General features: G+C 38.5%; 2 protein-coding genes across 5 annotated transcripts in view; both read left to right on the top strand.

Annotated features, from left to right (window-relative positions):
- The first annotated feature begins 1524 nt into the window (after positions 1-1524).
- Positions 1525-7684, top strand: TEX30 (testis expressed 30). 4 transcript variants are annotated; one of them, XM_079138649.1, is made up of 6 exons: positions 1525-1655; positions 4168-4241; positions 4705-4935; positions 5713-5764; positions 6357-6562; positions 7217-7684. In XM_079138649.1, the coding sequence occupies exons 2-6, from the start codon at positions 4227-4229 to the stop codon at positions 7388-7390; spliced, it is 678 nt and encodes a 225-aa protein (XP_078994775.1). In that variant the 5' UTR covers positions 1525-1655; positions 4168-4226; the 3' UTR covers positions 7391-7684. The 4 variants fall into 4 exon arrangements, with proteins under 4 accessions (XP_078994775.1, XP_078994778.1, XP_078994776.1 ...); XM_079138650.1 differs by having other exon boundaries at positions 1547-1655; positions 4154-4241; XM_079138651.1 differs by having other exon boundaries at positions 1553-1613.
- METTL21C (methyltransferase 21C, AARS1 lysine) overlaps positions 1545-22732 on the top strand; it is a 133261-nt gene continuing 112073 nt past the window's right edge. Inside the window, exons 1-3 of the mRNA XM_079138645.1 lie at positions 1545-1655; positions 14019-14055; positions 14152-14188. The gene's annotated coding sequence lies outside the window, so the exon portion shown is untranslated. The remainder of the gene's footprint in view (positions 1656-14018; positions 14056-14151; positions 14189-22732) is intronic.

The raw sequence follows: 22732 nt of genomic DNA, 5'->3' as shown, positions 1-22732 counted from the left end.
AGGTGAAACATGCAATTCAGATTTTAGCCCATAAATAAAGCTTATATATTAGTTTCCTGTCGGTCCTGTGAAAGGCTACCACAAACTTAGTAGTCAAATACAAGACAAATGTATTTTACCATCTGGAGGTCAGAGCCTGAAATCAGTTTCACTGGGCTAATGTCAAGGCGCTGTCAGGGCTGGCTCCATCTGGAGTCTCCGAGGAGAGAAAAACAACCTTTTCCTTGCCGCCCCCCGCCCCCCTGCTTCTTCTACAGCTTCATTCTTTACATTTCTTGGCTTGGGATTCCTTCTTCCATCCTCCCATCAGCAGCTAGGCATCGTCAAATGTCTCCGTTTTTGTTGCCACATCACTTTCTGTCTCCGAATGGTTTGACAGTATTAGTCCTTTGAGTCAAAAAGTGCAAGTAAGTCGAATGCCCATCAGCTGGTAAAAGGATACACAAAACTGCTTGCACCAATGGGTAGTAAAAGCAGTAAAAAGAAGAGTTATAAAACGGAACCAAGTACTGAAGCATGCCACGACTTGGGTGAGTCTTGAAAACACCGCAAGTGCAAAGAGGCAGATAGGAGAGACCTTGTTGTACGATGCCACTTAGGCGCAGCGTCCAGAACGGCTGACTCCAGAGACCGAGGGTCGGCTAGGTGTCGGCCAGGGCTGGGGGTGGGACAGGGAGCGGCAGGATTCATTTGGGGGGTGATTTAAATGGCGATGGTCACAAATGGTTGCAAAACGACTAGAAATCACTCAATGGTAGGCTTAGAACTAGTGAATTTAAGGCATGTAAAGTTGTTAAAAAAAATTAGCAGCCAATTAAGTGTTCATCAAGACTAATTTGGGAAAACACGCACGCTAAATGTCCATGAATAACTGTTTCCTGGAATTCGTTTCCTCCTGTATGACAGGAGGGCCGCCACCACCTGCTCTGGGCTTGGGGAGGACCTCAGACCTCTACTTGCCGGGCCCGCTGCACACAGCGAAGACCTGCGGAAAAACGCACCACGCAAACCCAGCTGCTCGCGGGGAGCTCACGGTGCGGGGGAGCCCCGGCCTGCAGCCCCCGCGAGAAGGCCCGGCCGGAGTGACGGGGCGCGGCCCGGCCGGCCTCGAGGCGAGGCGCCGGGCTCACGTGCCGATGAGTCGGGACCAGCCGGCGAGGGCGCGGGCCAGACACCACTCGGGTGGCTGTCTCGGGAACCCGAAGGTCCGGGCGAGGCCAGGCTCGGCGAGGCCCGTGCGACGAGTGGCTGCCTTCTGCGCTTATGTGAAAGTGGGGCAAACGTGACTGCGGAATCCATCGCCCGGCGTGGAAAGAGACGGGTCAGGGTCGACCGCGTGCTCTGCAGCGGCGCGGAGGGCCCGGGGACAGCCTCTGGCTACCGCAGGGGAGGCCCGCCCTCGGGGCCGCCCGGCGCCGCCGCCCCGCCCACAGCCCTGGCGGCGGGAAGCCCGCGGGCGCGAACGGGCGGGAGAACGCCTGCTCCCGGCGTGCCCCGCGGGCGGGGCGGGGCCTGCGGGGGCGGGGCCTGCGCACGCGTGCGTCGTTGCGGACCGCGCTGACGGGGCTGCGAGGCGGTCGCTTCGAGCATACTAGCTTGTGCTCTGAAGAGAGGTGAGGGCGGTTGGGCGCCGGCGGCGGTGTTTGCTTTCCCGGGTGAGTGCGGCGGGGACGGTGGGCGCCGCCGCACAGGGAGCGGCTTCCCGCGGCGTGGGGGCTGCGGGCCGCGACGGAAGGCGGCGGGTGGAGCGCGGGAGGCTCCCCGGGCCCCGGAGCCGGGGCGCCGCGCAGGGCCGCCCGGGGGCGCGGCGGACGGCGGCGGGTAAGTGGGGCCCCCGGGCGCCGCGGAGCCCGCGGCCCGCCCGGACCTGCGCCGGTGCGGTTTCGGGGGTGTGGTGGCCGCGACCCCCGCGCACTCGGGCGCCGGCGTTTTCTTCGCCCCGCGACGGCGGACGTGGCGCGGGAGACGTAGCGGTGCGCGAACGTTTTTTAACCGAAAGTCGGTGCCCGCGGCGCCGGGTGCGGCCGCGCGTCCCGCCGGAGCGGCTGCGGGGTGTTGGGTGGCTCTTCCCCGCCGGCACCCAAGGACCCGAGGCCGAGCCGGCGTCAGCCCTGAATCCGCACCAGGACCGGAGGCGAAGCCCGCCCTGCAGGGCAGGTCGTGGGCCGGCGTCGTGCAGGTGGCGCGGCGGGCTCGGGAGCACGGGGACGCGGGCGCCGGCCGGCGGGGCCGGGCGGGAGGCCGAGGCTGCAAACACGCACCTGTTTGACTGCCCTGAAGTCTCGCTAAAATATGGGTGGAGGTGTTGGGTCTTTCGTGTTGTTTTTAAGACATGACCCACAGCAGTAGAGCGCTCGGGAAACGCTAGCAGTCGAATAATGGGTTCTAGGAAGCAAGTGTCTCGACAGACCTTCGCATAATTCTAAACCAGCCGCGGGGAATGCTGCACACAACTCTGTACAAACCAGTCCTCAAAAGCAAAAGGCACGGAAGCTGCAGCACCCGACCCCGCGGGGACGCGAGTGGAGGGTCGTGCAGGGGTGCGAGGCTTGAACAGCAATAAAGCAGCAGTTAGGTCTGCAGGTCTCCTTTCTCACTTCACGCTCCCGAGTGACTGCCTGTCTTGCTGTTAGAAGAGCGGAACTCATGGCATAATTGATTATAGGGGTACATTTATGAAAATAAGGATAGCGAAACCTGGATTCTTACATCCCCTTTTCCCATTCGCCTCGCAGAACTCCTGTGGCCAGACTTTTTTTTTTTTTTTTTTTTTTTTGCGCGGATCAAACCCAGGGCCTTAGCACTCTACCAACTGAGCTATCTCCCCAGCCGCAGACTGATAACTCTTAGTGTTCAAATAAGAGAATTCTACACACACACACAAACGAAGAGTTGATCACAGTGATTTCAGTGAGAAAGGGAAATAAACTTGGTGTCTGGGGGGAAGCGTGTGAAGAGACGTCACTATTTTTGTTATTTTAATTTTTTTAACACATGCTTGTATTGCCTGTTTAAAGTGAAATATATTTTTTTTAAATACGAAAATGCTTTTTGAAGAAGCAGTTCCTGTCCCAGGAATTTATATTATCTCTTATATCTATATACATGTGAAACTAGTGAAAATACAGTACTACATGGAATGATAAACATGAAGTAGGTAATATTGGTGCCTTCATAGGGGGAGTCTGGATGAAAGATGAAGGTGGAATGAGAGGGGCTTTTTCACTGTATATTCTTTGTATCTTTTAAACTTCAAAACATATTACCTGTTAAATGAATGAATGTTAATGTGGACACCGTGAATGATGGAGATTCTGATGCTGATAATCTGAAAAATAAAAATTCTCTTTTAAAAGGAATGCCGCATAACAATCCCAAAATTTCAACAGACTTAGATCATTTCATGGTCAGGGTTCTTCAGTACAGCTGTGATTTTGATCTTAGGTGGACTAGGCTGGACTCTAGACTTTATAGTTTGGGGTTCAAATTTATTCCATGTTTCTTAATTCTGGGACCAGGCTGAAAATGCAGAACTACTGGAGCATGTTTACTTGTGGCTCAGGGTGAAAATTGAAAAGGACTTCTAAGAATTTGCCTTGTCTCTTGATAGAAGTAGCACGATGAAATGCCTACTTTTATTCTGTTAAACCAAGTCACACAGCCAAACCCAGAGTCAGTAGGATGAAGGTGTATTATTTACCCTTTGGAAGCCACTGCAAAGTTGCATGCAAGGGTGTGGATACATGCTTCTTTTACAAGGAGAGGGGGATGAGAGTGATGATGAAAAAAATGAGTTAACAGATGCAAAGATCTTTATTGAGGATGGTTGAGAATAAAGTTGCTTACAAAAATATATATTAATATATTTTTTAAAATTAAAATTGGCCAAGATAACAGCATCCTACTTTAAAATGAAATATTTTAAGGCTTCCATGTCAAGGTACCACATTTGGTTTATGTATCTGCCAGCCCCATACCCTGCCTTATAGTCAATTCTGAGCACTGATAGAAACATTGTTTGATTAAGTATTATACATATAAAGACATCAGTTTTTAGAGGTGTAGTTCTGAATGTGTTTATTTCAACTACTGAATGTGTTCATTCATAGTTCTTATGTCATATCCATGTCTGACAACTCACCTTTCACAACAGAATCTTCTTTTCAGGGAGATGTCCTTTGCTTCTCAGATGTAATGCACTTTAAGTTTATTATTCAACAGTGAAAATGAGTCATACAGAGGTAATAATATTTTCATACGTTATGTATCTTCAGGTTTCCTTTTTTTAAAAAATTGTAATCATATGGCTTCAGAGTGATTTTCTTATTTTCAAATTGCACTGTGAGAGGCAGTACAGCATTAGCAGTAAGAGTAAGGACTGTGGAGCAGACTGCCTGAGTTTGAATTTCAGCTAGTGGTTATATTATCTTGGGCAAATTACTTAACCTGCTGTGCCCTGACTATGAAAATGGGAATAATAGTAGTACTTGCCTCATAGAATTGTAAGAAAGGTTTAAATGAGTTAATACATATAAAGCACTTATAGTACCTGACACACTTAAGTATTAACTATTATTAATAGCATTCGTTTTTATTTGGAGGCCATGATTTGAGTCATGAGTCTCCCCAAACAAACATGTATAGTGTATTCACTTGTCTGAATAGTCAAGAAGTGATTTAATTCCTTATTCTCTTGAATTTCAGGTTAAGTTAAAAATACCTTTTGGAAATAAATTACTGGATGCGGTTTGTTTGGTACCTAGCAAGAGCTTAACATACGGAATAATTCTTACACATGGAGCATCAGGAGATATGAATCTTCCTCATTTGATGTCACTAGCATCCCATCTTGCATCTCATGGCTTTTTTTGCCTGAGATTTACCTGTAAAGGCCTTAATATTGTGCATAGAATTAAGGCATATAAAGCAGTTTTGGTAAGAAAATTTCTTTGTATTTACCTTTAATAAGATTCTGTTTAAATTCTTAATAAATTTAAGGCAAATTTTGTTAGCAGTCATTTGGTTTTATTAAAAAAATCTTCTAATGAGTATCCTCAGGAACATAACAGTACATGAAGGCCATTTAGTGGTCAAATTTGCCTTTTTTTTTTTTTTTTTTTTTTTTTTTTTTTGCTGTCAGTTTCCAGGGAGATGAATGCACACATCGTAAATTTTCCTCCATGATATTGCCCAGGAAGCTACTTGGTGTTTTCTCACTGAAATCACATAACTTTAGAATATAGTACTGGCATTCTGGAACGTTTTACCTACTGTGCAAATATGACAGTGTTTTCTATATGTTTTGTTTAAGGATAATGCTTGCTTAAAATTCGTGGGTAAAGCCCAAATCTGAAATTTCTTTTCATCTAAATTATTTCAAGCTTGCCAAGTTTTTCAGATTTTAATTAGATGTATTATAAAATTAGAATCCTTTACTAGCCTTTTAAAAATAATTTGTTAACAATAGCTCAGTGCTTTGAATATTTTTGTAAAGGCAAATTGGTATTTTTTCTTACATATTTGTGTTACCCAATATGATTTAATAGTGAACAGAAAAGGAAAGAACTGATCTCTTTTAAGAAGAATCTTTTAAGGTTTTTGTGATTGTGTAGATTTTCATACATGTTAGTAATGATAAGGAATAATGTGTTGACTTTCCAGTGGAACATTATATAGGAGAAGAATTGATAATTTTTTGGTTGATTTATCTAGAATTACTTAAAGACCTCAGGAGAATACAAACTTGCAGGTGTTTTCCTTGGAGGTAAGTTGCAATACTTGTGAATACTTGTTAGCTATCATTTTAATATTAAAATTATTTGATAATAGAAAGTTCATTTAAGGCTTTTGTTTGTTTTGGTAAGTGTCCTCCTTGATATATTTTGTTTATTTAAAGCAAATTTGAACCTTACTTGTAATAACCTAAGGAACTCTTTTTTTTTTTGGAACAGGGATTGAACCCAGGGGCACTTAACCACTGAGCCACATTCTTAGCTTCTTTTTGTATTTTATTTGGAGATAGGATTTCACTGAGTTGTTTAGGGCCTCACTAAGTTGCTGAGGCTGCTTTGAACTTGTGATCCTCCTGTCTCAGCCTCCCAGGTTGCTGGGTTTACAGGCATGCACCACCATGACTGTCAGTAATTGCTTTATTTAAATGTGACTTTAGCTGCATCAGGTTTTGGTTTTTTACAAGGTTATATAGTTTTCCATTATGGAAATCGTAACTTGTTGCCATTATTTAGAGCTAAATAATTTTTTCAATGAACAAACACAAACAGTAAACTGAAATCTGTTGCTGCTACTTTATGTAAATGTTTGTATTTCAAACTGAACTTAATTTTAATTGATTTTAGGTCGCTCAATGGGCTCAAGAGCAGCTGCTTCTGTAATGTGTCATATTGAGCCAGATGATGCTGATGGTTTTGTTCGAGGTCTCATTTGTATTTCTTATCCACTGCACCATCCAAAACAACAGCATAAACTCAGAGATGAAGATCTCTTTCGTATAAAAGATCCTGTACTGTTTGTGTCAGGTTCAGCAGATGAAATGTGTGAGAAGGTGAATTACAACTCAATGTCTATTTGAATCAGAGAGTGAAATACCCTGGAAATGAGATATTAACTGCAAAATTCAGTCTCCTTTAAAAAGATACTTACTTGTCTACTGCTAGTTTTGGGCCTTCATTACCCTGTTACTCTGGAGAACCTAAAAATAGGAGTATACTGACAAAATGCATCTTTCTGGAAAGAGAGTTGGTAAATGGATTAACCCTTATTTGGAAAGTGAAGGATTAATATCTAAATGCTCTGATTTGGGGATTATGAAGTTGTACTTTGGTTTGCCATTTCATCATTCAGGCAGATTGTTATAAAATTCACTCCAGAAAGGGTTGACAGTGTTCGCATATTATGAAACATTAGTTCAGTATTAAAAAACATCTTTGTATTTCCTAGAACATATCATGTCCTTGGAAGATTCCCCCCCCGCCCCCAGGGGCTTCAATTTACTTAACTCTCCATTGTTGGCAGTGTTATTGTCCATTTCCTTGGACACATTCCATTTCCTTGCACATTCCATTACTCTATAGAAAGTTATGTATAGAGTAGGTATTAAATGAGTACTTGGTAAGTGGATGTAGTATGGGGGGGTGGGGGAGAATCCTTTATTAAACAATACAACATTAGTCTAGCATCCTCTTCTTTTTCCTCTTAGAACTTGTTGGAGAAAGTGGCACAGAAAATGCAAGCTCCCAATAAAATCCATTGGATTGAGAAGGCAAATCATTCCATGGCAGTGAAAGGACGGTCAACAAATGATGTTTTCAAAGAAATAAATACACAGATTTTGTTTTGGATCCAAGAAATCACTGAAATGGACAAGAAATAATTGTCATGTAGTTAAAAGCCATGTTATTTTGAATACAAGTACAGTTAATTTGATAAAGAACAATATACCTCTCAGCATTATGAGATATATTTCAGACTAATGTTCTTTAATGTTGCCTATTTTTGAAACACATTTTAATTGTGAAGCTAATATCCTTTGCAAAATGTCTTTTGAAAGCACTGTTATAGTTGTATGAAGATGATGTACAAATATTAAAGGTGGTCTAAATATAATTTATTTTCACTAGTATAGTTAAGCTTTGAAAAAATTAAACATTTGAATTTTGTTACAACAGTGCTTTTGTCTTATTGATATGCAACTGAAAAAAGTAATTTTGTAGAACAGTGTCATCTTTAATGAAGAGAAATGGGGGTCGGGGCTGTAGGTCAATGGTAAAGCACTTGCCTAGTATTTGTAAGACCCTTAGTTTCAATTCCCAGCACTACAAAAGAACTAGTCAGGTGTGGCGGCATGGGCCTATAATCCCAGTAGCTGAGGAGGCTGAGAAAGGAGGATTGCAAGCCTGAGCAACTTAGCAAGTCTCTGTCTCAAAAAATAAAATGGGCTGGGAATGTGGCTCAGTGGTTAAGCACCCCTACATTCAATCCTTGGTACCAAGTAAAGGAAAGAAACTCAACAAGTTAATTTACTGTTATTAAACCTAGTTAGATTTATGGAGTTACATACATCTTTTCACCTAAAAGGATAGGAATGGAGATTCATTTCAAATGTGAGACTGAACACTTAGAATGAAGTAACAATTTTCATTGAAGAAGCTTTTACTGAATGTGTTAAAAGTGAAGCTTCATTAGGGTTGCACATATGGTAAAACTTAGAGCTTACAATATGGTGCATGAAACCAATAGGTATACCACTATCTAAGGGGAGAGTTGATCAATGACTAAATGGTTAGACTAATGTGGTATATCTTAGGCAGAATTGGGGCACTTAATTTTGTCTTGGAAAATTCAGTTCAGCATCTTCTGAACTGAAGTTTAAATGGTATTAAGTAATATACATTTAAAAAATCTGTATATCCCGTAAGATGCACAAATAATGAAGTTGTTATAAAGAAATGTGTAGCAAGGAATGGTTTTCTGTAGAAAGGATTTACTATAGAATTTCTATAGTAAGAATATACTCCTTTCCCTAATTTCCCTATTGCACTTAATGTTTAGCCCTTTACACCAGCCTCAGGTGGCCCAGACAGCACATTTTTTTAGGTTCCTCATCTTCCTGCCATGGTAAAATCAGTGGATTTAATTATTTTACTAAATATAGCATAAAGAATGAAAACCTAGGTAGGAGCATCCAGATCATTCATATTATAGAATGAAATCAAGTACAACTACATGAAAATTCTTATATCTACTCTATGAGACCAACTCATTTCCTGAACACAACCTAAATTTTTTAAAAAAAGAATAGTTACTTAAAATGGGTATAAAAACTATATCCAGAGTTGTCAATATAATCACTGGTCTGTTAACTATAACGGGAATAATACTGAAGCAGAAGTAAAATTAATAGGAAAAACAGGACAACTTATTGCAAGTTAAATATTCTATAAAGTACTATGACAAATGAACTTAAAAGGTTACTAGCCAGGCTATACAGTTACAAGGCTTACCAGAGATCATGGAAGCCATCATGTTGCTTCCACTGGTAGGCTCTAATTAATGGCATCTGCTCACCCAGTCCAGTGCTGCCCAGCTGGAGGTGTCCCCTAGGGAACGTTTGGCAATGTCTGGAAACTTGTTACTACTGGAGTGGTGGTACTGTGGTATCCCGTAAGTAGAAGAAAGGGATATTGCTGAATCCTGCAATGCAGGACAAGAGCCACAACAAGGAAGTACTCCGTTCAAGATGGTAGTAGTGCCATGTTGAGAAGTTTGTCTTAGGCAAACCAGTCTTGGGATTATCTTTAAATGCTTTCTCTCTTACCATTAGCTCTTCTACATGCTCATTTGCTTCCTTTCAGTTGCTAAATCTTGGGTTTTCGTTGTCTAAAAGTCCCTTGATTCCACCTCTTTGCTCTTGGTACCACCATCACTCTAATTGAAGCCTTCATCAATTTTCATCTGTGTAATTGCAATAACCTCATTGATTTTCTTTTTTGTCCCTTTGCTTTGATTGATCAATTCATCTTTCCAACCCCAAATCTTGAGTGACTCCACAATAGGACTCTATCAACAGTTAGGTTTTCCTCTTCATATTCGAGCTAACCTGGATTACCCAAAGCTTTTGTATAAAGGAAAGTCTGTCTCTTCTTCCTGAAACTTCATCTTTGCCTGTTCTAAATGCTACTCATCCTTAAAACATTTTTTCTCCCTCTTTGCAGCTTTCCTTGAATGACTCCCAAAATAAGTATCTTTGTCAGTCACACTGCCTTCTCGATAATACATTTGCAGGATCCCATTTATATTACAAGCTTCTTCAAGTCAGGGAATGTTTTTTAGTCATCTTTAAAGCACTTTTTGTTCTTTGTTCAGTGCCTTTTTTATTCAGTAAATATTTGTTGCATTGAAATAAGATTATTAGAAGGAATATTTCTAATCTTTATGAACAATCCCTGAATTTATGTTGCTCTTTTATATACTTTTGAAACTTTCCTGTTAAAGAAAACCTGGCTTATAAAGTCCAAATAGCTCAAAGAATGTGACAGGGGCTGGGTGTATATGTAGCTCATTGGTAGAGCCCTTGCCTACCAATAGTAGTATATGGAGGCCTTAGGTTTGGTTCAGTCCCTAGTGCTGGATGGAAAAAAATTGTATTCAACAAGTACTATGTTTTCCCAATTTTTCTGAGAATCTTGGAAACTCCCTGATCCGTTCCATTCTACTTCCCCCTCCATCCTGTATGGCACCTCTCCTACCACCCTGCTTCATGTTTTCACTGTCAGTTGCCTTGCAAGGGTTCTTATGTATGTTCTTTGAAATCTTCAGGATTTTGCTGATTCAAAGGATGTCCTCTATCTGATGTTAGGCAGATCCTAGGAACGTACATATTTGGTATACCAAACTGAGAACACTTACATATCAAGTAGACAGTATTCATCTATAGTTTTATTTTATGTGGTGCTGAGGATCGAACCCAGGCACTCTACCACTGAGCCACAACCCCAGCCTGTAATGTATTTTTTATTTTTATTTTTAGGCAAGAATAGAAGTTTATATTTTGTCTCATGTACCTGGTTTTGTGAAAAAAAATTCTAATAAAGTATTTTAAAGCAATATATATATATAGACACACACACACACTATGGACTGGTGATGTAGCTTAGAGATAGAGCCCTTTCCTGGGTTTGCAAGGCCTGGGGTTTGAGCCCCAGCAGTGAGCACTGCAAAAAGGATGTGAACATTTTATTTTCTCCTCTGGTATAGAGTGAAGATAGTGGTTGCCTGAAAAGCAAGAAATTAGGTAAATATCACAAAATTACATATTTTAATATGAAATTTATTTAGCATGAATTTCTTCCACTAATACTGACTTTTTTTTTTTTTTTTTTTTTTTTGGTATCAGGGATCGAACCCAGGGGCACTTAACCATTGGGCCACATTCCCAACCCTTCTTTGTATTTTATTTAGAGACGAGGTCTTGCTAAATTGCTAAGTGCCTCACTAAATTGCTGAGGCTGGCATTGAACTCAGATCCTCCTGCCTCAGCCTCCCTAGCTGGGATTACAGGCATGTGCCACTGCGCCCAGCCAGAATTTTAGAATTAGAGTGTTTTTCTTGTCGTTTGTGTTCTTTATTACTGTTAGTAATGGACTTTCTCTGATGTTCTTTTTGTTTTAACTTCATGATTGTTTAAATCTATTTTAGTACTTTTTTTTCTTTTTTTAAATCTAGAACAAGGGACAAGCATCTATGCTGAACAATAGGTGATTATACTTTATTAGTAGGCAAGAACATAAGAAACAACTAAGCCCTGGAGGGCAATAATATTAAACCATGTAAACTATTTTCAGGAGCAGTAAGCAGCAACTCCTTTTCAGTTCTTATAAGCTATGCAGTGGAATCCTAGTGAGGGACTCGACCACAAAGCTTAGAAGGATTTAAATAACTAGAGAGTAAAGTATTAAAATAAAGAAGCCCCTTTATGAAAGTTAATATTAAACAAATTAGAATTTCTGCAAGTAAATGAAAAAAATCAGACTTTTTACTAGCTGCCTTAAGTTTTAAAGGAAAATCTTGTAGAATAAAATCACCCCCCCCCCACAAAACTTAAGTAAAACATTTTAAAATCTAAAAAAACTCAAATACACAAAGAAGTACGGGGGGGGGGCAAAAGGTCTTTAAAAAAATCACTCACTTAAATACATGGAGAGGGTACAAAAAGGATGTGTTTTATTAGAGTGCTAGAAAAATTCAGAGAAATTGCTCAAGTTTCATCCAGAGCTAATGAATACCTATCATGCATTCTGGAGGACTATCCTTTGCAAAGACAAAACCCAAGGTCAGAGTTTAACCTAAGGATTATACCTGGGCTATAGTGCATTCGACTGGACTGTAAATTCTGATATTCGTGATCCTCAGTTCTCAAGGAAAATAAGAACTTGGTAAATTTTTACTGCACTCAGAGAAGGCCTGAACCCTTTACTCCAGTAGAACAAATAGTAGTTCTTTCCTTAACCCATCCCAAGAAGATGAAGCCAGAAGAGGTATGGAGTACTGTTTCTTTGAAGAGGGAACTGTTTCTCTTCGAAGGAACTGTTCATCTTCAAAGGAACAGACTCGGTATCCAAAGTGGTGTTAACATTTTTCATTAGTGTTAACATTTTTCATTACTTACTCAGACTAATTACTTGTGATTAAACTTGTATTTGCTCAGGAAACATACAGGCCTGCCCTCTAGACTTAAGCAACTGGGCAGTACTTAGAGCTACCTTTGCCCCACCCTTAATTCTGACATTGAAAGGACATCACAAGTAGCTCCTTAGAATTGTCATGGACATTGGGGTGAAGGAAATTGACCTGGGGGCTGGTTCAAAGTCTAACTTTAGTTTTCAGCATATCAATAGATTGTTGAAGGAAACTTGCCAGCAGAACCCTCTAACAAAAAGAAATATAAAATGAAGTGTTCTGAAACAAAAATAAATAAAATAGGCTCATAAAACCTACATAGTGGCAGTGAGACATATCTATACTAAATCCTTAAGTGGGATTTATTTGAAATTCAAATTAAATTGGCCATCCAGTTTTTTATTTATTAAATCTGTCGACCTTACATTCATTCTAAAAAAAGGATTCTATCTTCCTTACTACAAAGAAACATGGAATACACTATTATTGGTCATAATAGAAATGATTGTATCAAATGCCTACTACCAATTCAAATTTATTATGTATTTTTAAATTATAAGACTGGGATAGTCCAACTATACTAAGGAATTGTGTATTAGAATTGCATTCCTGATTATGAAATTAATAGAGGATAATTTTTATTATCATTTTATTTTTATTAGAACATTATAGTTATACACTGTAGCTGGGTTGGTTCATCCAAACAATATATTCATGAAATCCAACCACTCCATTTCAGTCCCAGTTCCTCTCCTACCCACTCCCCTCACCCTTATGTGGTGCTTTTCACACACAAAAGTAGAATTCCCTGTGGTTTGTCTATATATGCACATGATGTGATTTGTTAGATTCACTCCACATTTTCTCCCATTTCCCATCCCTCCTTCCTTCCCTTGAGTGTTCTCCTCTACTGACCTTTCCTATATCTTTATGATATCCAATCCCCACCTCCCACCCTTTTCCTTATTTTGCTGTAGCTTCCACATATGAGAAAAAACATTCAACCATTGAGTCTGCCTTATTTCACTTAGCATTATGTCCTCCATTCCACCTATTTATCAGCAAACACCATAATATCATTCTTCTTTAGGCGGAATAAAACTCCATTGTGTGTATTTACCACATTTTCTTCATTCATTCATCTATTGATGGGCACTGGGCTGATTAAAATTTTTTAATTAAAAAAGATCATAGCACTGTACATGTCTCCCCAGTGAACTTCCATTATTGCTGAAGTAAGCTGATATGAGCTCAGTTAAATACCCACTGTGACACGTACTTCACTTTACTGAGACCCAGAGCAATCATTGCTGCATTTGATAAGACACTGAACAGCACTGAAGTTTTTTTTCTGGCAGAACTTTGCATATGATTATGAGATGGACATACCAGCTTTTTGTGTTTTGGAGCACCTGAAATGTAGGAATTCTGAATGAGATACCAATCTATTTTACATGCTTTGTTAAAATGTCAAAGCCATATTGTTCCTTTAAAAATGAAGTGAAGGGTACATTGGAAGATAATACATTTTTTACATTACTGGATCTTCTGGAGTCCTGGATTTTTCAAAATGACTGGACAACAATCATCTTTATAATTTTCCTAGGAATTATTTTTGAAATAATACTCATAAAAATTTGTGAATTCTTTACGGAGAAGACTGTACCTCCAGAAATAGATAGTTCAATTTCCTGGGAGGTAAGAATAAATGTTGACTTCCCCGGCTCCTATTTTTCAGAATTATACATCAGAATAATTAGTAGCATTTTTAACTTTGATATTTGAATTACTTCACTAACATTTTATTTTCTCCCCTGAAATAGAGTGAAGATAGTAGTTGCCTGAAAAGCAAGAAATTGGGTAAATATCACAAAATTACATATTTTAATATAAAATTTATTTAGCATGAATTTCTTCCACTGATACTGTGACTTTTTAATTCCCATTTTGCTCTAGGGAATTGGTCCATCATTCCACCATCTTCAGAAGAAGGGTAAGTGATACATTTTGAAATTAAGTGAAGTAGCTTGGTTGCATTCTATATAAAGTACATTTTCTTGAATTTCAGAGGATTTTCTCATGTATAAGGGACTATAACTGTTCAACATTAGAATTCAGTCTAACATTTATTTTCAATGATTATGTTCCAAGTTGTGTTAAGGGCTTTTCACATACTTATATGATCCTTCAAAGTAGGTAATGTTTTGTTTTTATAGATAAGGAAGAATTAAGCTTGGAGAGGCTAACTGACTTCCTTTCTTACTATAAGTTCTTTCTCACTACACACAAAGCAGTAGTAATCACCACTTCTTATACTCCACAATCAAAAAAAAAAAAAAAAAATTCATTTAGCATCTACTGTGGACCAAGCTAACACCAGATGCTACCAATTCGACATAAAAGGACTTTATAGTATCAGAACCTTATCAGCAGGCTAAAGGTAGCTCAGTGCTAAGGATGAAATACTGGCATCAGCACTGCTCTGGTTGCTATCAATATTTTAGTTGTTTTCACTGAAATTTGTTCAACCATTATTAGGTATCTACTGTACAAGGGACATTGTTTGATAGTGGGTTATTAAAGGTAAGATAATCTCTGATCTCAAAAAGCTTATATTTTTGTGGAGAGACATATACATTAATGCTAGTGCCTTGTGGTATGGTAACAGTGATAGAAATATGACCATATTTAGGAGCTACCCACGCCAGCCTTAAGATGTCAGGAATGGTTTCATCCAGGTTATGCTGGAGTTTTTGAAGGACCAGTGAAAATTAGCCTGAAAAAGAGAGTTGGGAGGATAAGAAAGGTATTCCAGGACGTGAGCAAAGGCAAAGAAGAAAGAAACAGCAGGCTATGTGAAAGAAATGACAGTTATTTCAGAGTTGCTGTAATGTTAACATTCACTCAGAGATGGTAGTAAGAGATAAATGTGAGGGGGTACACAGGGTCCAAGCATGGAGGGCTCTCTATACCATGTTAAGAAGCTTGGATTGAATTATGTAGACAGTATCTACTAAAGCTACTTAAGCATGAGTTTGTGTTTCAGCTAGGCCACTTTTTTAAAATAAATATCCAAAAGTTCATATTTACATCAACAAATTCAGTCAAATTGTGGCATATAGATCTTTACCACAAAATTCCACTTGATGAATGTAGAAATAATTAAAAAGAGAAAACCATCACTAAACAGACATCATATAATAATTGATACAGATGATTTGCCTTGCATGATTAAACCATGTAGAGAAATTATTATGAGAAACAGATATTTACATCACCTCAAAGTTCATCCTTAAAAAATAATTACTATTACAAAAGGAAAAACAATTTCTTTAACAGATAAATCTGTCAGATAACACACGTTAACCAGGAATCAAGTTGGGAATTATCAATAATAGGATATATCAATAACATTGAGGCACTAAGAAGAAAATATCACACTATTGTTTCTCTGCCATCATGAATTTCATTCTAAATAATGAGAAATCACTAGATAAATTAAAACTTAGGAACATTCTGCACAGTGGCTGACCTTAAAAACTGTCAATGCAGTGAAAGAAAATGAAAAATCCAAGAATTGCATGCTAAGAATTAGTACATATCTACTTTGTAGATCTCAAGAGTTTATTGTTATTTTGTCTACTTTATCTCTGGTCTCTCTTGTTTTTTTTTTTTTTTTTTTTCAGTTCATTTTAGGTACACATGACAGTAGAGTGTATTTTGACATATTGTACACACCTGGAGTATAACTTATTTTAATTAGGATCCCATTCTTGTGGTTGTACATGATGTGGAGTTTCACTGGTGGTATATTCACATATGAACACAGGAGAGTTATGTCTGATTCATTTCACTATCTTTTTTGAAGACTGAATACAAAGATTACTTTGTTAGTCTAATGTCTTTCATTTGACTATAGGGCTTTTTAAAGTTATGCAGGTCACTTTATGTCGTGTTGGGTCCTAGAAGCTGTAGTTGTGAGGTGGGTATCTTGAGAAGCTAGAGCACTCTCTGGAGGTACAGGTGGGTAGGATCCTTTTGGGGAGCTGGGATGCAACTTGGGCACCTCAGTGACACAGAGTAAATCCAGCTGGACTGACCAAGTCAGTGTTTGAAGCATTTCAGGGCTAAGGCATGCACTATGATCCAGGGTTCACATAGAATTCAAAGCCAAAGGGTTCACAGGTAAGGATTATTTCCAAAGAAATGGGAGAGAAGGATTTTCTGCTTCAGAGTCAGAGACAAGGCACTCTGCATGCCATTGTTCCTTGCCTACCTAGGCAAGGATTAATTCTTCAGTAGCTCCTGTGTAGGGGATACTAGGGGAGGATATAGCAGTCACTCCTAAATTGAACTTTCACTTTCCATGATTTCAGTTACCCAATGTCAACTATGGTCTGAAAATTTAACAGAAAATTCTAGAAATAAACTGTTTTAAATTGCACACCATTCTGAGTAGCATGATGAAATCTCATGCCAACCCTTTCTGTTCTGCCCAGCATGTGCATTGTCCCTTAGTCCAGCATATTCACACTGAATATGCCATCTTCCTATTAGCCACTAAATGCTGGTTATCAGCCTGTGTTCAAGTAATCTTTATTTACTTAAAAGCAGCTCCAAAGCATGAGAGCAGTGATGCTGGCAATAGTAGATATGCACAAGAGAAGCCACATAAAGCTTCCTTTAAGTAAAAAGATGAAAATAAAGCATGATTTTTTGAAACAGAAAGAGACCACATTCATACAACATTTATTATACTATATTGTTATTATTGTTCCACTTTATTATTAATCTACTGCTGGGCCTAATTTATAAATTAAACTTTAGGGGGTTTAATCCCCAGCACCATGAAGAAACACATAAGTAAACTTCATCATAGGTAGATATATATAAGTAAAAGTATATATAAGGTTTAGTACTATCAGTGGGGTCTTGGAACATATTCCTGGGGATAAGGGTGGGCTACTGTAATTGAGAAGAGATTAGTGCAGTGACATTAAGAGGAGGAATAGGGAAGAGATATGGCTCCTATAACAGCAGCACATTGTGGGAAAAACCACAAATATTGGGTTAAAAATGGTGTAACTTCTTATCATGCCTCTTAACCAGTGGCATGGATTTGGGCCGATAGTTTAAAGTCACTATACTCCCCCTCCTTGTTTTCAAAGTAGGAGTTAGAAGAACTACCTATTAGGGGTATCATCAAGTTTGGTTAAAATGATATGTGTAACAAGGCAAAAATATTTTACCCTAGCACTATAATTTCCTCTTGGGGACAGACCTATATTTGAGATAGCATCTTAAAAGATTAGTTTGAAATAGAAGGGTTTGAATATTGTTACAAGTCCAGACCACAAAATGGTTAAAGTACACTGCATTAGAGATACGCTGAGTAGATTTTTGTCTTGCTTATGAAATGAGAGAAAGAGGAAAGTGACGCTGGGCATAAAGGAGGGAGATGCAAATTAGATGGGTGTGAGACTCAGGACTGTATGGCCTAAAGGATGAATCCACCTCTCACTGTCTGAAATCAGGGGAGCCAAGCTGGCTCGGCATGATCTCAGTAAGAAAGCAAACTGCTGGTTTTACATGGGACTTAGGGGATGATTTGTTTTAGGGTTGGCCTCACTTGTAGGTGCATATCATGGGAGAATCTACTACCAGTTACTGGACTTTCAAAGCTTTAACCTGTCATTCACTATTGGTATCAGAAGTGTATTTCCTGAAGTGAGTTATCATTGATAAAATACTTTAAAAGCAGATTTGATGTTTATTTTTTACTATGATTATTGAGCTGCCATTGATGGATTTAATTGACTTAGAACCAGTTGTGTTACTACTTAACATGGCTATAAAACTGTCAGTCTTCCTAGGAGCACAGGGTGTTCCTGTTAAATTCAAAGGTCAGTGCAGATTTTCTGGTGGGGCAGAGGCTAAAGGACATTTCACAAGTGGGAAGACATACCTGGTGCTTAAGTAGGAGCTCCTTACATTCCTTTAATAACTATTTTGTCAGCCTCAAGATCCTCACTAAAGTCAGCCACAATTATGAGTGATTTGTTTAATTCATATGAAATTGAGGAAAGGATTGTATGTTCACATCAGCTTGTTGTAGAGGAAGGTTAGCAATCAGAAACTTAGTGGGGAATGACCACTCAGCAATATTTACTGAGGGCCTCTCTGTGCCAGGCATTGTTCTAGGCTCTTTAGGTACATTAGTGTGAACAAAACAGAGACTCCTGCCTGTTTTTTTCTTTTTTTTTTTTTTTTTTTTTTTTTTTTTTTTTCTTATTTTTTTGGCAGGGGGTAGAGGGAGGATATCCAATAATGAACAATAACATAACAAATTGTACAGGATGTCAAAGATGATATGTGAAATCAGAGAGAGCCATGCTGGCCCAACTTGATTTCAGTGAGCAGAGGAAGCTGCTAATCTTACTTTGGATTTGGGAGAATGGTTTGTTTTAGGTATTCCTTATGTTGGGATTAGATCACACCTGTTCCTACACTAATGTGATTCCTAATCATTTCAGGTAGTATGTGTGTTTGGAGAGTACACATCATGATGTGAAATGTTGACTTAGTAAGGACAGACCTTGGTACCAAGGACTATGTACTAAAAGTAATAGGTAGATAACAAAAATGTATATACAGCCTATATTAGTTTGCTAGGACTGTCCTAAGAGTGTACCACAGACTGGGTGGCATAAACAACAGATACTACTTCCTCATTGTTCTGGAGCTGGTAAATCCAAGATCAGTGTGTTAGCAGGTCAGGTTTCTCCTGAGCCCTCTCTCCTCTCTCCTTGATTTGTAGACAGGCATTTTTTTCCTTTTTTAAAGTTTTTTTTTTTTTTTACTTGTAGATGGACACAGTACCTTTATTTTATTTATTTATTTTTATGTGGTGCCTCACATGTGCTAAGCAGGCACTCTCCCACTGAGCTGCAACCCCAGCCCCAGGCAGGCACTTTCTTGCTATGTCCTCACATGGTCTTTTCTAAGTATGCATATGTCTCTTTGTCCAGATTCCTCTTCTTGATAAGAGTTACACCAAAACTTTTCACACTGAGATATCTGAAAGGGCTTATTGAACCATTGCAGATGCTAGCCAGAAATGACAGACCAGTTCTGTGACAAGTTCCCATAGCCCCCAGCGGCAAGACTAGGTTGCATTTAGAAAAATGCCCTCTGGACTAGAGCTAAGAGCATTTTAAAATATTTTTTATTTTAAAAGGCAGGCCTAAGTTGTTTACATTGAACTTACATCTTAGGTGGGAAGATCATGATTACATGAAGCAGGAAGGCTGTAGGATAGGAGGACAAGACAGAAGGAGAAGTTGTTGTTTCTTCTGAATTGGGTATGGTTGTGAGCAAGGTGCAACAGCACCTTCGGAGTCATGATTTGAGTTGGGTTAAGGCTATAATGTACATTCAACAGCATGAAAAGCTCTTTAGTTCTTTTAGGTCTGTAGCTTGTTAAGTAATTAACTTCCCCCCATCTCACTTCCTTTTTCATCCTCTGGCCCTTTTTAATTAAATTCAGGATATTTCAGAATTTTTCTCTTATTATAAAGGGCACCAGACATATAGGATTAGGACCACATCTTACAGACCCAGTTTAACTTTGTTACTTTTTAAGGCCTTACAGTATTTCACAGCATAATCATTGCCACCACATTAATATATATTCACAAATATTCTGTACACCAAAGACAGTTTAGTAATAAATGATTAAGTAATACCAGCACAATTTAAAAAGCAAAAAACCTTCACATAATGGTTGCACTCCACTTTTTTGAAAAAAAAAAAAAAAAAAAAAAAAAATGGCCTAAAATGACAATTGTGCGGTGAAATACAGTATATCCAAATGTAGTCATATGAATTAGGAACCACCCTTTTGATCTCAGTTAACCTTAATTTCCCATTTCAAAGCCTTATTTCTAAATATGTGCATATTATGAGTAACTGGGGTTAAGACTTCAACATATGAATTTTGAGAGAACACAATTCAAGCTATATAACATTTTAAAATTCACCAAATATTTTTGTATTGTCTGTAGAAAAATACATAATTATTAGCATAGCCTAAAATACCCCAAATTCTAATTAGCCAAATCCCAATTAGTGAAATTTAACAAATAATTTTTGTATTGGGGTAGATCATGATGATTTGATATGCTACCTTTACTTTTTAATTTTTTTTCAGCAAGGAGTATTACTAAAAGTAAGGTCACACTTCCAGTAAACTAGGAGATAACCTGTGTTTCTCAAATAGCTAGTGAGTTATCGTTACCTAGTTTATTTAGTTTCAGTTTTTCATTTTAGATTTGTCCTTTCATGAAACAAGAATTTTTTTTCAAAATTTATCTTGTATCAGATACACCGAGAGGACAGATTTCTAACTGGGCATAGTGGCATATGCCCATAATCCCAGAGATTCTGAAGGCTAAGGCAGAAGGATTGTGAGTTTACGACCAGTCTCATCAATTTAACAAGATCCTGTCAAAAGAAAAAAAGAAAAAAAAATTTAAAAGTTGGGGGATATAGCTCAGTGGTAGAGCAACCCTGGGTTCAACCCCCAGTATGGAAAAAACCTAAAGGATAAAAATAAATAAGTAATAAATAAGCAAACAGCTCAGATTTCTAAACTGTACACCCAGAGTATCTGACTTAGTATAGGTAGGATGAAGCCTGGGAATTTCTAACAAGTTAGACCAGGGTTCACCAGAAAAACAGAACCAGTGGAACCAATAGAATAATTGTATGTAATTAGCCCACGCAACTATGGCAACTAACAGGTCCAAAATCTGCAGTTTAAATCCAAGAATTGACAGGCTGGGGAGATAGCTCAGCTGGTAGAGTGCTTGCCTTGCAAGCACAAAGCCCTGAGTTTGATCCCCAGTACCGCAAAAAAAAAAAAAAAAAATCTAAGTATTGTATTGGCAGAATTTCCTCTTGCTCTGGAGAGGCCATTCTTCTGTTCTATATAGGTCTTCAGCTGATTATGTGAGACCTACCCACATTAGAGACCATAATCTTCTTTACCCAGAGTTCATTAATTTAAATGTTAATCTTATCCCCTCACAGAAACATCCAGAATAATGTTTTACCACCTATCTGGTCACAGTGACTCATAAAATTAACCATCATTCCAAATAAAGCTATTGGTCTGAGCACTCATTAGGTTGAGACTGATCATTTGAGGTAGATGGATATTGGAATTTTGGCAAGTCAGCTGCTATGCATGTTACTCCTCCATGGCTCCAATCCAAAATCGTAGGCCTCCCCTAAATGTAACCCTTTCTGTTGATCACAGTTAAGATATTCTTTCTATCTATAGAAAGCTACAGTTTACATTATTGAACTCTTTTTCTGTTGTACCTACTAAATTTCCATAAGGATATTTCTTCTTTTTAAATTTTTATATAGAAAACAGAAACAAACTGATATTTTTTGTAAAAGAATGTAATCTTAACTAGCCACTTTGACTCATTGCTGTCAAAAATAGACTGAGAGAGGTTACAATAGAAATTTTCTCATTCTCTAAAATATGTACATGATTTCCTTTCACTTTTTAAATCACAGTTGATTGATTTATTAAATAAAAAGAACTGTGTAATTAATTATCTTGTAATGTGTATCATCTTTCCTTTCATCACTATATCGACCTGTTTTTGTATATGATACTGAGCTTCATTAATCTAGAGTGAGTCCTTATGAGAAATATATTCTAAGTGGTAGTTCATTTGCACAATTTTCTTATGTTTCAGAGTTGATGTCTTTTCAGAAAGAATTACTTCATCACTTACATCTGAAGAAAATGAAGGTAACTTTGAAAACAAAATTTTATCAGAGGAGGAAATAATATGGGCAGGTGCCGATGAAAGTGAGTATCGAGTAAGTCACTTTTGTGAAAGCCACATGCCATCTTCAATTGGGACCAACTCACCTTTGTCATTGTTTCATTCAAAAGTAAGAGAAATTTTTCGAAGTGATAGAGAGCATCCAGAAAATGAATATGAAGCAGTACAATTTTCCTCAAAGAAATTATTTTCAGTAATGAAAACCAACAAAAATAAAAATGTAAGGTTTTCTTCTGATCATAGTTTTTCAAAAACTTATAAATACTCTGTAGAAAATGAAGATCTCAATATGGCACCATGCCCTCCTGCTCTTTTATTTCTTTCTAGAGACCAAATTAAACTTCTGGAAGAAAATGTGAGAAACCGAATTCCTTTAAAACACAGAACATTAGAAGTTATAACTACTTATCTGCACTCACTATCTCAAGAGTCATTGATTCAGAATCAACATTCTGTTGAGATGGTTATTTCTGCCCAAGCACAAGCTTCTTTTCCAGAACAAAATGCTATGCAGAATCAAGGATTTTATGAAACACAATTTACTAGTCAAGCCCAACAATTTATTCCCAACCAAGAATCAATCAACAGCCAACCTATCAAGGCCAACAATTTTGCTCAAGCTCAAGATCTGATAACAAAACCATTTTCCAGCGGTACACGAGACTCCTTCC

Source organism: Sciurus vulgaris (assembly GCF_902686455.1).
Source record: "Sciurus vulgaris genome assembly, chromosome: 4".
NCBI classification, from domain to species: Eukaryota; Metazoa; Chordata; class Mammalia; order Rodentia; family Sciuridae; genus Sciurus; species Sciurus vulgaris.
The sequence above is the reverse complement of the archived record's forward strand: the minus strand, read 5'-3'. Positions and strand labels throughout refer to the sequence as shown.